The sequence below is a fragment of the Xiphias gladius genome, chromosome 15 (assembly GCF_016859285.1).
Source record: "Xiphias gladius isolate SHS-SW01 ecotype Sanya breed wild chromosome 15, ASM1685928v1, whole genome shotgun sequence".
NCBI lineage: Eukaryota > Metazoa > Chordata > Actinopteri > Istiophoriformes > Xiphiidae > Xiphias > Xiphias gladius.
In genome coordinates, this window is record NC_053414.1 from 33796269 (window position 1) to 33811520 (window position 15252).

General features: G+C 40.3%; 1 protein-coding gene across 6 annotated transcripts in view; it reads left to right on the forward strand.

The window, feature by feature from the left end:
* slc43a1b (solute carrier family 43 member 1b) overlaps positions 1-15252 on the forward strand; it is a 37312-nt gene that overhangs the window by 10325 nt on the left and 11735 nt on the right. For all 6 annotated transcript variants that reach the window (XR_005708908.1, XR_005708910.1, XR_005708909.1 and 3 more), the window contains 4 exons: positions 421-497; positions 8144-8236; positions 9056-9189; positions 11219-11361. Coding sequence is in view for 3 of the 6 variants with exons in the window: in XM_040145420.1 (XP_040001354.1) it covers positions 421-497; positions 8144-8236; positions 9056-9189; positions 11219-11361 (447 nt within the window). In the remaining 3 variants the exon portion in view is untranslated. The remainder of the gene's footprint in view (positions 1-420; positions 498-8143; positions 8237-9055; positions 9190-11218; positions 11362-15252) is intronic.

Here is a 15252-nt window from a genome sequence, read left to right on the forward strand (position 1 = left end):
CACCAACTTCCCTGTGAGATCTGATGACACTGTAACATCTTTACAACAGACCCTAACTGGACAAGGAACGCAAGTGGACAAATGATGATAGAGGCTATAAATACATCTCCAGTTTAACCAAAGTAACTTGGAAGAGAAAGACAGATGTTACAATTAATAGCTAAACTGCCTGTTGTAAATACAAACTACATTTTGCAGCCTATTTTCCTGGTTCAACTTTGACATACCCTAATAACCATAGTTTTCTATGCAATCAGAAATAATTACAAATCAGGTATGCTCACTTTTGGTGGGGAATAATGGACAAAAGTACAAAACTTAAGACCCACATTGTAAAAAAAAAAAAAAAAAATTAGCTTTAATTTAATTTACCTTTAAGGTTTCATTATAGCTTATAGTATTCTTCATTTGTTCCATCAGTGTTGTCCGTCCTCATCTTCTTTGCTGTCTCCTTCAATGGCTTTGGAGGAATCTGCCTGACCTTCACCTCACTGACAGTATGATTCCAACTCACAAACATGAACACACATAGCCTTTGCAAACTAACTGAGACGGGTCAAAAATAACCTTTCATCATCCTGGTCATTTGATGATACTCACAAAAACAAACAAAAAATGAGTAAGGTAGCCAACATGTTCTTCCAGCTCCTCCTGGGGAATTGTGAGGCATTCCTAGGCCACAAGTGATACACAGTATAATCCCTCCAGCATGCTCTGGGTTTGCCCCAGGATCTCCCCTCATGCTTTGAAACCTCAACCGGGAGGCATCAAGGAGACATCCAAATCAGATGCACGAACCACCTCATCTGGCTCCTTTAAGTACAAAGGAGCAGTGGTTCTACTCTAACCTCCAAAAGACTTTACTTAATTCTGATTTACCAGATAATAGCTGTCACTGAAACACACCTTTGCATCATGACATTCTTCACCACCACTTCAGCTGTTATATTTGTATATCTGGACACATCATTGTGTATCATCACCTACATGTCAAGTCAAGTTTATCTATATCAACCAATATCACATACATTCACCGAACACTTTATTAGGAACACCACACTAATACTGGGTAGGTCCCAAAGTGTGCCAAGAAAACATTCCCTACACCATTACACCACCCCTGCCAGTCAGCCTGGACTATTCACACGAGGCAGGTTGGGTCCACGGATTCATGTTGTTGATGCCAAATTCTGACCCTACCCTCTGTGTGCTTCAGCAGAAATCCAGACTCATCAGACCAGGTTATGTTTTTCCAGTCGTAACTATCATGCATGTGTTTTTCATTCTGAGATGCTTTTCTGCTCACCACAGTTGTAAAGAGTAGTTATCTGAGTTACTGTAGCCTTTCTGTCAGCTCCATCTGGCTATTCTCCTCTTAGCTCTCTCATAAACAAGGCATTTATGTCCAAAGAACTGCTGCTCACCAGATGTTTTTTGGTGCCATTCTGAATAAACTCTAGAGACTATTGTGTGTTGAAGTCCCATGAGATCAGCAGTTTCAGAAATACTCAAACCAGCCTGTCTGACACCAACAATCATGCCACAGTCAAAGTCAACGAGATCACGTTTTTTCTCCATTTTGATGTTCGGTGTGAACATTAACTGAAGCTCCTGATCTTTATCTGCATGATGCATTGCACTGCTGCCACATGATTGGCTGAAAGTTGGAAAATGACAATTACAAAAATTTAACAGGGAGATGTAAGAAATACAATACTACATTATGATCCAGCAATCATATTAGACGTTCACTGTTTAAAGCTATACCAATTAATTGTCTTATATTAACAATGGCTAAGATGACCATGAGTAATTTGAAAGGTAGTGAGAAACCCAAAGAGAATTCTCACCCAACACTGCAATTTCTCTCAGCTCTATAGAGCATTTTAGCTTATTTAAACTCATGTTTTGGTGTTCTGGCCTGCAACTTTGCTGTACTGGTTCATTGTCAACAGTGTCATCCAGCATTGTTTCCAGCAGCAGACCAAAGTAGAACTAAAAAGAGAGTGAATATTGTACTTAGATGCACCAGCTAGACTCGAAAAACCATTACAAATTAATGCTATAAATGTTGTGTATCTGGTGGATGTGTAAAAAGATAGCTGTTTGCAAACAAGTTCACTATTACAGCTTTATGAGGTGATAACGTTGTGTTTACAGTTTGTTGCCGTGCCCTATGGCAAAAAAATATCAATTATTAATGCAGCTTTAACAACATAACCTGCTGATTTGAGTTTTCCTATTTTTAGAAACCTACTGTGCGCTCACTTTTAGTCATCGTTGACATTTTATAATATATTTTGAAGGTGCTGAAACTGAAGATGTTTAGTGTCTCATCTTACCTGAGACCATCTCTTGCTCTGCAAATAGGGAGTCTATGTCCAATACATCATCACTGCAGGGGAAGCTAGCCAGTCTGGATGTAATGAATTACATTCAGCAGTAGAGATCGACAGGAAACATGGGGACAGGGACATAGGACAAAGGTCTCTGCTGCCGCGACTCCCTAGCCTGCCTGGGACATCACAGTGGTAAAGTGACTGCTAATTCAGCAGGGTGTCCCATATGCCTACTTTTCCATCTTTTCCATCTTTTCATCTGTCAAAGTTAGTCTTTAATGTCACACCTGCTGTGAAATCACAGACAGGGGTGTGGCCAGAAGTGCAACATGCTTGAAGGTTTCAACCTATGGAGAGCAGAGCAGCAGCAGTTTTCTGGCGCCTCTGTGATTCACCCTGGATTTAATCTTTTGAGTCCAGTACATATACAGTACCTACAACCAAAGAGTTCTGTATTTGTGTTCCAAACACATTGTGTGTGGTTGTGACCTCTTTGTGGGTTGTGTACCTGTGATTATAAGCATATGTTCCTCTGTGAGTGTGTATTTTGGAAAGCAGCACATGCTGTTCCACTTGTTCTAAATTCTGCTGCAGTCTCTCAACCAATCCAAAACCTGGGCAGTCAACACACCCTCCACTGTCCCCTTGTCAAACTTATCTGTCTGTATCTCTCTCTCTCTCTCTCTCTCTTTCTCTCTCTTCCTCCCACTTCCTTAGGTAGACCATGTCCTGGACTAGACATTATTTTAGTCTTGTGTATTTGTTTGTGTTGTTGTGTATGTTACCTTGATGATAAATGTACCTGATTTAAAAAGTGTACACTCCCAGCAAACCTAACTAGATGCCAACACATTCTATGCTCTGTCAACTTTGATAAGGCAGTTTGTACTATAATAAACTGGCTGACCAGAGCTATCAGTGGTATTTTAATCTTTCCACATACAATGGACTCTTAAGCTTAGCATCTCAGAATCAAATCCACAGATGTAATCAGAGGTCATTATTGTCTTTATTACATTTTTAAAAAGACTAACAGTACATGTTCAAAATGACAATGCCGTGGTTTTGAAAACTGGAAAACCAAAGGAAAGAGGACTCAAATGCACGAATCAAAAAACAATCTCTGAGTTGAAAAATCTTTGCAAGTCTTTACTTGCAAAATTAGGTCGGTATGCAGGCAGTCAGAGGAACAGTCAAACAAATCCGGCAAGGAGTAGGCAAAGGTGAGGTCAGAGTAAACTATAATAAATCAAAAACTAGGAACACTGAACACCAGGAGAAATGCTGGAACGCTTGACACTAGGGATGAAGAGGAACTGGCACAGGGGAAGGGGAGCAAAGAGACTAAATACACTTGGGAGGGGAAGACAGTGAGAAACAGGTGCAACCAATCAGGGCAAGGCAGACGATCACACTGGCGGGAGATACACACAAGGGCAGAAAGTAGGTATCTGAAACGAAAGGAAAGGTGAAAAACACACACATACACACAAAAACAGGAAACAGAGCAACAATAAAAAAATAAAGAAAACATAAACTTGGAAATGAAGTGGAACATAACAGAGGGCAATTCGGGGCACTGGAGCAGGGTGAAGAGGCCCGCTGGGCACAAACCGAAGGCAAGACCAGATGGAACAGCTGATGGAAAGAGAGATTGAGAGCCATGGAAAAGAGGGGAGGATAGAAATGGAAAAACAGAGGTGAAAGCAAAGCTACAACAACATGGAAACATGACTGAGGAGAGAGAGAAAGGCAGAGCAGAGAGGTATGACATGTCATCAAGGATATTTAAATTTTAAATTACAACTACTATCAATACAGTCAAATCAGGAGAAAGGAAAGGTAGAGTAGCATGACATTAGTTAAACTTAAGGATGGCAAACAGATGGACAGACAGACAGACAGAATACTGTTACTATTGCTACTAATATTACTATTATTGGTTGGACCGCAACAGCGGGGCCAGCCTTATAAATGTGAATGTCTGTGACTGACTGACTGACTGACTGAATGCCTGACTGACTGAGACCTTGATAAACTTACACCATTGGTCAGCCAAATGCCACAGGAGTGAGTGCTGATGTTACACCATTGGCCGTTCTTTAAAATGAATTGGCACAAACAGTTTCTATTGGGTCATCAGAGGGGTGTTTACAGGCAGTGTTGCCAACTTAGCGCCCTTTGTCGCTGCATTTACCAACTATTTAGGGTTAGCTAACCCTTAGCGAATTTTCCTCACAGAAGTACCTAGCAACAAATCTAGCACCTTTTTAGACAAATGTCTACTTTCTGTAGAAGAGAAACCCCATTATTGCCGTGCGAGTGCGAGGTCAGGCTTTCCATACGGCAGCTGACACAGATGGGAATGAGCTATCAACTTTCTCTCTGGGTGATCATTTTATGAATAAATATAGCTGAAATCACAGCACAGCCGTTTTCTTAAACTTACGTGTGTGGTGATTTTGTCAGACAATGTTGTGGTTGTAAAATCAGGATTTTAGCAGTGCTGGTGAACATATGGTCTTAATGGGCCGCATTTCAGTCACTATTTCATACTTGGTTTGTTGTCTGACAACAGAAACAGAAAAACATGTAAATGAACCAGCTTTATTGGGATTTTTATGCTGAATTTAAATACTGTGTGTGTGTGAGCACAGAGAGTAGGAGAGAAGCAAACAGATAAAGGGTGGTCTGGCCATATACAAGGTTTGGCCATAGTCGTGTTGTTATTAATACTATAGTCAAATACAAATGTATCATTAAAGTCAGTTCAGGTTAAGTTTAAGACCCCATATATGAACAGTACAAAATAGATCAATTCCCTCATAACTATCTAATTCATCAGAATGCCTCCACCACTGACTGGGCAGATCAGGCTAATATTGGCTAAATGAAATAGATACACAGACAGACTAGGCAGATGAACAGACAGCCCAATAGCTGACATTGTTTGACAGAAACAGTTAGGTGAAATGGAACTTTGATCACTTATCTCACTCTGAATATGGATTCAATGGCAGAGAGGAATCATGTAAATACACTGGCTGAAAGGAAATTATCTTTAGATAATATAAATCATTGCTCAGTATTACCCCCCCCCCCCCCCCCCCCATGTCCTTTTTAAAGCAATATGATTTTGAACAACCTATTTCACCAGCAAGGACCAGTACTGAAAATATCTCTCTTATTCCACTTTAATGCAGATGTATTAAAGCTTTTCTTGTCCATGGATTTCAGATAAAAATATGAGAGCATAGCAATATAGCCACTGGGCATATCTGTAATATTAACCCAGAGATTAAAAAGACTCATAAATTTCCAGTCAAAACAGTCAAAAAGCACTTTACTAGAGCTTGGTTCCTTACCAGGAAAGCTTTTATCCATTGAATATAGAATTTGTCAGAGCAGACCCTTTGAATTAACACAGAGGGCGAAAATACACAAGCAGCATATACAATATCCCCTTCAAACAACATAAATATTTATGTTTTTGACATGGCTTCAGTTCATACTGGTATGGGATATACTGTTAGGTACGTTCTAGAATAGAAATAGACAGTCATTCAAAAAATCTGATATGAGCAGTAAGTTTAAACTGAGCATGGAGACCTGTGTATGAACAGAGCCATGTGCAGGAAGCCATCTGACTGGCAGTGCTCCAGCTACATCTATAGTTAGAGTGAGTTTGTAGCTACACGCACACACACACACACACACACACACACACACACACACACACACACACACACACACACACACACACACACACACACACACACTCCAGCACGTTCCATCTACATGGCCAGAGAATGTTCGCATGCACACACCCTCACACATGCCAGGTTGTCATGATAAAAAGTTGGGTGACAATCACACAGGGGCTATGTGTTGTGATTGAGGAGAGAGAGTGCTGATGGTATCCGTGTGTGTGTGTGTGTGTGTGTGTGTGTGTGTGTGTGTGTGTGTGTGTGTTTGTGTGTGTGTGTGTGTGTGTGTGTGTGTGTGTGTGTGTGTGTGTGTGTGTGTGTGTGTGTGTGTGTGTGTGTGTGTGTTAATCAGCTCTACTTCCACTCCTCAGTTGAAAAGCTTGTATATATAAAAATCAGTAGCACCGCCCGCTGGTTAAACTCTTAAAGTGCATTTGAATCATTGATAATGTACAGTTTAGGTCCATAAGTATTTTGGACAGTGACAAAATTATTTTTGGATTTGAAACGATCCATATGTGATTGAAGTGTACACTTTCAGCTTTTATTCAAGGGGCTAAACAGAAAATATCACATTTAACTGTTTAGGAATTACAGCCATTTTTATAAATAGCCCCTCATTTTCTGAGGCTCCAATGTAATTGGACTAACAAACATAATTATGAATATACGGATTATTTTTAATACCTTGATGAAAATCCTTTGCAGTCAATGACAATGCCTGAAGTTCGGAACCCATGTAAATCACCAATTTTAAATATTCCCCCCTTGAGATGCTTTGCAAGGCCTTTACTGCAGCTGCTTTCAGTTGCTGATTGCTTGGCCACTGAAGAATATTCCATTTCATTGCCTTAAGAAGCAGATGGATCATTATCCATCTGTACTGTGAAGCACTGTCCTATTGGTTTTGCAGCATTTGGCTGATCTGAACAGATAGTATAGCCCAATACACTTTAAAATTCATCCTGCTACTTCTATCAGCAGTCCCATCTACAATAAACACCAGTGACCCAGTTCCATTGGCATCCATACATGTCTAGGCTATAACAGTGTTTCCACCATGTTGGACAGATGACGTAGTGGCTTTGGATCATGAGCCGTTCCTTTCCTTCTCCATACTCTACTCAACCTAGTTTCATTTTTCCAAAGAATCTTGTTCTAGAACTGGGCAGGCTTTTTAAGAGGTTTTCTGGCAAAGTTGAATCTGGCCTTTCTGTTCTTGAGCTTTAGTGGTTTGCATCTTGTGGTAAACCCCCTGTATTTACATTCATGAAGACGTCTCTTGATTGTAGTCTTTGACATTGATACACCTCCCTCCTTGAGAGTGTTTTTGACCTAGCTAGAGATTGTGAAGGTTTTTTTTTTCACCAAGGAAAGAAATCTGCAATCATTCACTTTAGTTGTCTTCCATGGTATTCCACGCCTTTTAGTGTTGCTGAATTTGCCAGTGTAGTCCTTCTTTTTAAGAGTTTGCCAAATCGTTTATTTGGCCACTCCTAAATTTTCTATCATCTTTCTGATAGGATTTGGTTTTTTTTAATGATGGCCTCCTTTATTTGCATCAACACCTCTTTGGACCACATATTGGGAGTTCCATGAACACCTACCAAATTCAACACTTGGAAAAAACTACAGACCTTTTAACTGCTTATTTTATCATGAAATAACAAGGGAACAGGCCACACCTGACCATGAAATAGATTGTCAGTCAATGGTCCAATTACTTTTGAGCCTCTGAAACTGAGGGACTATGTATTAAAACAGCTGTCATTTCTAAACAGTTAACACAATATTTTTGTTAAACCCCTTGAATTAAATCTGAAAGTCTACACTTCAATCACATCTTGATGACTTCATTTCAAATCCATTGTGGTGGTGTACAGAGGCAAAATAATGAAAATTGTGTCACTGCCCAAACACTTATGAACTAACTGTAGAAATGGCCAAAAAAGGCCAAAGATCATTGAACTCAAACATGGCTGATTAATACATTTACCATAAGTGTTCACAAGGTGCAAAAGCTTATTTTTTCACAGCTTTCTGACAAATATATGATATAGGTTTTCTTTACCTTTAATATTTCTCTCTTTCATCTAGCTGCCAAACATGTTTGGGAATATACGTTCAACCATCCTCTCCCTGATGATTGGCTCCTATGCTTCTTCAGCCGTCACCTTCCCTGGTGTCAAGGTTGTCTCTCTCTCACACACATGCATGAACAAACACGTATGCATACATATGTATGTGTGTATGAATCTACTTGAGCTGCAGGCAAATTTTAAAAAGCATAGATTAACTTTCCATATAACATAATCATCACAAAAAATACGTATTTAGGATTGTTGTTATTAACTGGTGCATTTTTGTCAATATTGAATTTGAAACATATTTTGCCAATTGTGCTTATTACATTATACTATATTCCATTCATCCATTAGCTATACCACTTATCCTGTGAGGGTTGCAGGGGGCCTGGAGCCAATCCCAGCTGACATTGGACAAGAGGCGGGATACACCCTGGATGTGTTGCAGGGCTGACATATAGAGACAAAAAAAACATTCACACCTATTTAGAATCACTAATCTGCATCTCTTTGAAGAAAAAGAAAAAGAAAAAAGGGAAGAAAGTTGGACAAGGGGGGAATGGAAGGATGAACAAAAAGAAGAGGGAACTAAAAAATGAGGAAAAAATAAGGGATTAGAAGAAGGAAAAACAAAGTAAGAAGTGTGCAAAGGGAGACGGGGGGGTAGAGGGGAGAAAAAGGGAATAATGTTTGATGGGATTTCAGTGATGACGTTTAAGCAACAGTTCAAGTTAAATATTACAATTAAGCAATAAGGTCAACTTTGCAACACAAAGATGTACACTTCTTTTTAAAATGTTTTTTCCTATGTTCCCCTCTCTTCTATTCACCCCTGTTGTCTATGTTTGTCTGTCGATGTCTCTCTCTCCTAACCTTTCTTCCTCCCTACCAAACCCTCCTCTTCCCCCCTGCCTTACGACTCCAGTTGATTTATGACCTTGGCGTGTCATTCCGCATCATCATGTGGGCTTGGTCTGGTATGGCCTGCATGGTCTTTCTCAACTGCTTCCTAAACTGGCCTGCTGAGTCTTTCCCTGCACCTGAAGACATCAGATACACGTCAGTACACTGTGTATCTTGCACTCATTTTAGTGACATTTTATCTTATAAAAAAATATTGGGGAATTTAGCTGCTAAATGCTCCACTGTGTTCACCAGCTATTCTCTAGCTTTGTCTGTCTGTTGTTTGGTGCCGGGTGTTTGTGTACAGTGGGTTTGGCAGAGCTTTCTCACTGAAAACAGCTGCCTGCTGCTGCTGGAAACAAGGTCTAGTAATAAGAGTGAATCAAAACAGTGTTTTCTGTAAACCAAAACAATATGCTGAAAGAGAGCAGCTTGTAAAGATGATGGTAACTAGAGTTGATGATAATTGCAAGCAACCGTTTCACACTATTATCATTTGATCCATTGTTGATATAAGAGTATTGATTAGTGCAGCGTTAAAGACACCGTGTTGAATATAAGAGTTTTAAAAACCCCATTGATGATATCAAAAAAGACACGCTGACATACAGCAATACACCCTCTTCCCCCCTCCCCACACACATCTGACTCTGGGATTTAAGTAATCAGAGTAATCTGAAAGATGCTATAATCACATTAATACTCTACATATGGTGGCTAAAAATAAATTAGATCAAGGGACATTTTTGTCGCAGTGATGTTACAATGATGTACACTGTAATAGCTTATTATGCAGGCAACACATCAAACAACTCAACTGAAATCCATTCATATCCTATAAAGTGATTGATAAGGGAAACTTGGCTGACATAAAATCTTATACAGTATTTCAGTAGCATACTAAGACACTGTAGCATGCTGTCACACACTGAACACACATTTGTGTCACTAACTGGACGACCCATGCAAAGATACTAGATTGCAGGGAGAAAGAAGGGACCATAGACAGTTTTCCATAAGACTCACTACCAAAGGCAAGCATCAGGCAGGTAGCCTTTGAAACTGATAAAATCACATGAGGCAATCTGGCACTGGCTGAAAAGAGAACAGGGAGTAAATACTTTTGCCAAAAAGCAGTTAAAGGATTGTGAGAGCATGAAGAAAAATATCCTCTGGTCTGATGAGAAAAAAATCGATCCTTTGGGCAAGACTCTGAACATTATGCCTGTTGAAGACCGGGCACTGCTCAACACTTGGCTAATATCATTGCTACAGTGTAGCATGGTAGGGGTAGCATCATGCTGTAGGAGGGCTTCTCAGCAGCAGGGACAGGGAGACTGGTCAGAATTGAGGGAAGGATGAATGCAGCCAAATACAGAGACGTCCTTGAAGAAAACCTGCTCCGGTTTACGCTTTACCTTTCAGCAGGACAATGACCCAAAGCATTCAGCCAAGTCAGAAGTGGCTTCAGGACAAGTATCTGTCTTTGATTGGCTCAGCCAAAGTCCTTACTTAGACCCCATAGAACATCTCTGGAGACCTGAAGATGGCAGATCACAGATGCTTCCTGACAGAGCTTGAGAGGAAGAATGGATAAACTGCCAAATCCGAGGATGCAATGCTTGTAGGGACTTACCCAAGAAAACTGGAATCTGTAACTGCTGCCAAAGGGGTTCCTACAAAGTACTGAATTAAGGGTCTGAATACTTTTGTAACTGAGAGATTTATGTTTCTGATTTTTAATAAACTTCTTCTTTCTAAAACATTTTTCAACTTTGTCATTATGGGTTATTGAGTGTAGATTGATGGGTAAAAAATGAAAATTTTAACAATTCAAAATGAAATCTACAGCACAATAAAAGTGAAGTCTGAATTCTTTCTGAAGCCACTGTACATCATATCTAACAAGCAGACTGTTGTGAAATTTTCTGAGCACATTCACTGTGAGCCCTTTTCCATGTTGGACACTCCATGACTTTTGAAAGCGGAGGTTCAGGAAAGTAATCATAGATATAATGTAGCTTTTTTGCGACTTCCCCCAACCCACCAAACAGATTGAAATGTTTTTGAGATGGTGACAGGCGTAGATAATTACTTCTATTCCCATTGTATCACCATCAGGTAAATTCTGGGATTATTTTAGATGTCTTACTATACATTAAATCTCTTTCTCTTCTTTCGGCAGTAAAACGGTGAAGCTGAGTGGGGTTGTGACAGAGGACAAGATGACTGGAGAAAGGTACATCACTCATGTGACCATCATGGAAGACACGATGGGAGCCAAGAAGCCAGAGCCCGAGCAGACAGACTCCCAAAGCACAGCCCAGGGTAAAGAATATTATCGGTAACATTAGATTTTGTTGTATTTAGATTAATGGATTTGTGTGAAACAATAAATACAGGGATTTCTACCAGTTTTTTTTCTTCTTGGCAGGATGGAAAAGCCCATGAAGAGCATTTAGATCACTTTGGTGTATGACACTAAGCCTTCTCTTTTTTAGACTGGTGCAAAGCAACCAGCAAAATTCCAATCGTTGTGCTTGAATTTTGTGGCTTGGCAAATTAGGTGAAAAGACCTGTGTGGGTGTACCACGGAGTGTAGAGGCTTTAATCATTCAAATGTTTATCAGAACATCTTACAAACACCAATTCAGTGTTGCATTTCCATAAAGTTGGGGAATTCACAAGAGACAGATTTTAAAAAATGATATTCCAAACTGATACAGCAGAGGCACATTTCCCATAACGCAATTCAATGTTGTCTTTGTTAGACCCTCCCATTCTGGTAGAATTCCTGTGTCTTGAAACTAGAGAGAAATACTCTCTATGACTAGAAAACTGATCTTTTGTAAAATTAGTGGAGGCCCCCTTTAATTTATTTTACAAATTTACAACTAGTTATAATATTTACTGTAGATGGAATCAGTTAAGCTATAACAAATTACTGTAAAAGTATGAGCTGAACCAGTTTCTTACAAGCATTTACGAAACTGTTTATAGTTTGACTGTGTGACTTCGCATAAAGACTGGATGCAAGGAGAAACAGCTAGCCTTGATCTTTTTGCAAGGATAAAACAAGCTATATACAATTGGCCACATGCAATAACCCTTTGTATGAACAGATTTGTTCTTAAGTGGCATCTGCAAGCCATTTAACAGAATTTGTGATATTCACCAATTTCCCCAGACCAAAGTCCCTCTTATGCCATGTACACACTAAATGACTTTCCAAGTCATCAGATTGCTGTACGGTTCACATTACAAAACTTGTTGTCTTATAATCGGAATCTTGAAATTGTGGTTTGCACACTACATGACAGGAGGAATCCCCAACGAGTCTGTCTGGTCTCTAAATTCCGTTTTGTCATGAAAACACACATGAGAAGTGACATTGGAAATGATCCAACTTCTATAACTTCTATTGAGAAAAATTTTGGCCAACATTTTGTTAACATAACATAAGTCTTGGGGAATGTAGTACATTATAGACAGAAAGATAGAAACAAAAGAAAAAATAAAGATTATTCAGTTCCATATCAGAAATATGCATAAAGAGAGGAAGACAATATTAAAAATAACAAAAATAACATACATATGAACCCACACAGGAGGTTTACTTAATCAATTATAATATTAAAGAGTTTGCATAAATTAATATATGTTTTTAAATTTATAATTACAGGTTTTTAAATGTGATACTGTTTGAAAATATATGCTTAGATTTTTGTTTAAATGTATGTTAAGTTAGTAACTTCTTCAAGAATTTAATTTTATAAATGTAAAAGTAGACTATTATAATTAGCAAATTGATGACACATTGTTCATTGCTACAGAAATTAATGTTGAATATTAATAACAAATCATGTTCTTTAAGTGAAGTTTCCTTATCAAAATATGTTTTAGGATCCAACTGAAAATCAGCCCAAAACATTGTCACACATCTTTGTGGTGATCCCACAGCCATCCTGTGGGCTCACCACCTGCAGGGGTAGGCATTGGGTTATTGTGCATTTTGAGCTGGGTGGCACGCTGGGCCACGGGCCTGGGTGTGCCGATCACTTTCATTGCAGACTAGCTCTAGGGACATGGAATGTGACCTCTCGGGGGGGAAGGAGCCAGAGTTGGTGCAGGAGGTAGAGTGGTACCAACTAGATATAGTTGGGCTCACCCCTCCTAACTATATCCCAACTGGGACCAAACTCCTGGAGAGAGGCTGGAGTCTATCTTTTTCTGGAGTTGCCCATGGTGAGAGGCACGGGATGGCTTGGGGGAATGCTCACGAGCCCCCGGCTGAGCACCGCTGTGTTGGAATTCTCCCCAGAGAGAAAGAGGGCTGCCTCAATGCGACTGCAAGTTGCTAAGAGGAAGGCTCTGACAGTTGTTTGTTTTTATGCACCTAACAGCAGTTTGGAGAATTCGGCCTTCTTGGAGTCTGTGTGTGGGGTCTTGGAAAGAGCACCACGTGGGGACTCTATAGTTCATCTGGCGGACTTCAACACTCATTCTGGGCAACGACGAAAACCTGGAAGGGGGTGAATTGGAGGAATGGCCTGTCTGGTCTGAACCCGAGTGGTGTTTTGTTGTTGGACTTCTGTACTAGCCATGGATTGGCCATACAAAAAACCATATTCGAGCATAAGGTGGCTTATTAGTGTAATTGGTACCAGAACACCTTAGGCCTAAGATTAATGGTTGACTTTGTGGTCATTTCATCTGAACTGCAGCCGTATGTCTTGGACACTCAGGTAAAGAGAGGAGCAGAGCTGTCAACTATTCCCCCCCTGGTGATGACTTGGATCAGATGGCAGGGGACGCAGCCAGACAGAACCGATAATCCCAAACATGTAGTGAGTGTAAACTGGGAACATCTGGCAGAGGCCCCTCTCCTTGAGGTCTTTAACTCCAACCTCTGGAAGCACTTTTCACACATCCCAGGCTAGACTGGGGATATGGAATATGAGTGGGCCATGTTCAAAGCCTCCACTCTGGACGCGGCTGTGAGGGGTTGTGGTCTGAAGGTTGTCAGCGCCTGTCATGGCGCCAACCCAGAACACACTGGTGGACACTGGTGGTGAGGGACGCTGTCAAACTAAACTCCTGGCTGGCTCAGGAGTTTTCTGAAGCAGCAGACATGTACCGGAAGGCCAGATGGGCTGCAGCTGCAGTGGTTACAGACGCAAAAACCGGGATGTGGGAGGAGATCAGGGAGACCATGGCGAAGGACTTTTGGTTGGCTTCAAAGGAGTTCTGGTGAACCATCTGGAATCTCAGAAAGGGAAAGCAAGACTTGGCCCAGGCTGTTTTCTGGGGGCAGGAGAACTGGTAACATAGAAGTGTCATAGAACTTTTAGTTGGATGATTGCATAGGGTTTATATAAATTATTTTGTTTGTATTTTCAATTTTCTCGAGAAACCACTCCACATGCAAACAACTTCACTTCGTTTTCTGTGAACATTTTGCTTTTATGTATCATTGTATTTGCATCCTGTCAAATATATAAATTAACAAGATATCCTCATTATATTAATAAAAAATGTAGTCTGATCACAATTACGTTTCTGACAAAACATATTTGCTGGTAAGTTTAGTTGTATACAAATGTAATTTTTGGAGACAGCTCTCCTATCAGACTACCCTTCACATTTAAAAATTATGCTAAAGAGGTACCCAGTGTGTTAAAAAGTAATGCAAAGGAGTCCTGACCAAGCATCTGTATGTGACGAGTTGGGAGTGACAACTTGTTGCCATTGTCAATCCACCCACCAGATGTCCCCAGACTTTTTTCCTGTCTCCATACCCACCTGCTCACCTGTTTCTTATCTTCAACCACCTGTGCTTCCCTGCTCACTCACACACCTGTTTGCAGTTTCCTCATCACCCCAGCCAATATTTAAACCTGCCATTGTCACTAGCTACTTGTTGGTTTGTCAGTGTATGTTCTACTGTGTTGTCCTGGTGTACCTGCTACCTGCATGTCTTTTCCTGTTGGCTGTACTCATCTGTTGGCCTGCCTGCCTGTCTCTCCACCTTCCTGCTTCTCAACCCTTTTGCCTATAAGCCTAGTTAAAGCAAATTCACTTCATCAGTCTGTCTTTGAGTCTGCATTTGGGTCCATCCTACCCATGCTGTTACCAGCAACTGTGACAGGTCTCTAGTTCTGCTGGTAGTGAATAACTACACAGTAAATTCAGATACTTATTCAGTGAACATTTGGCCAT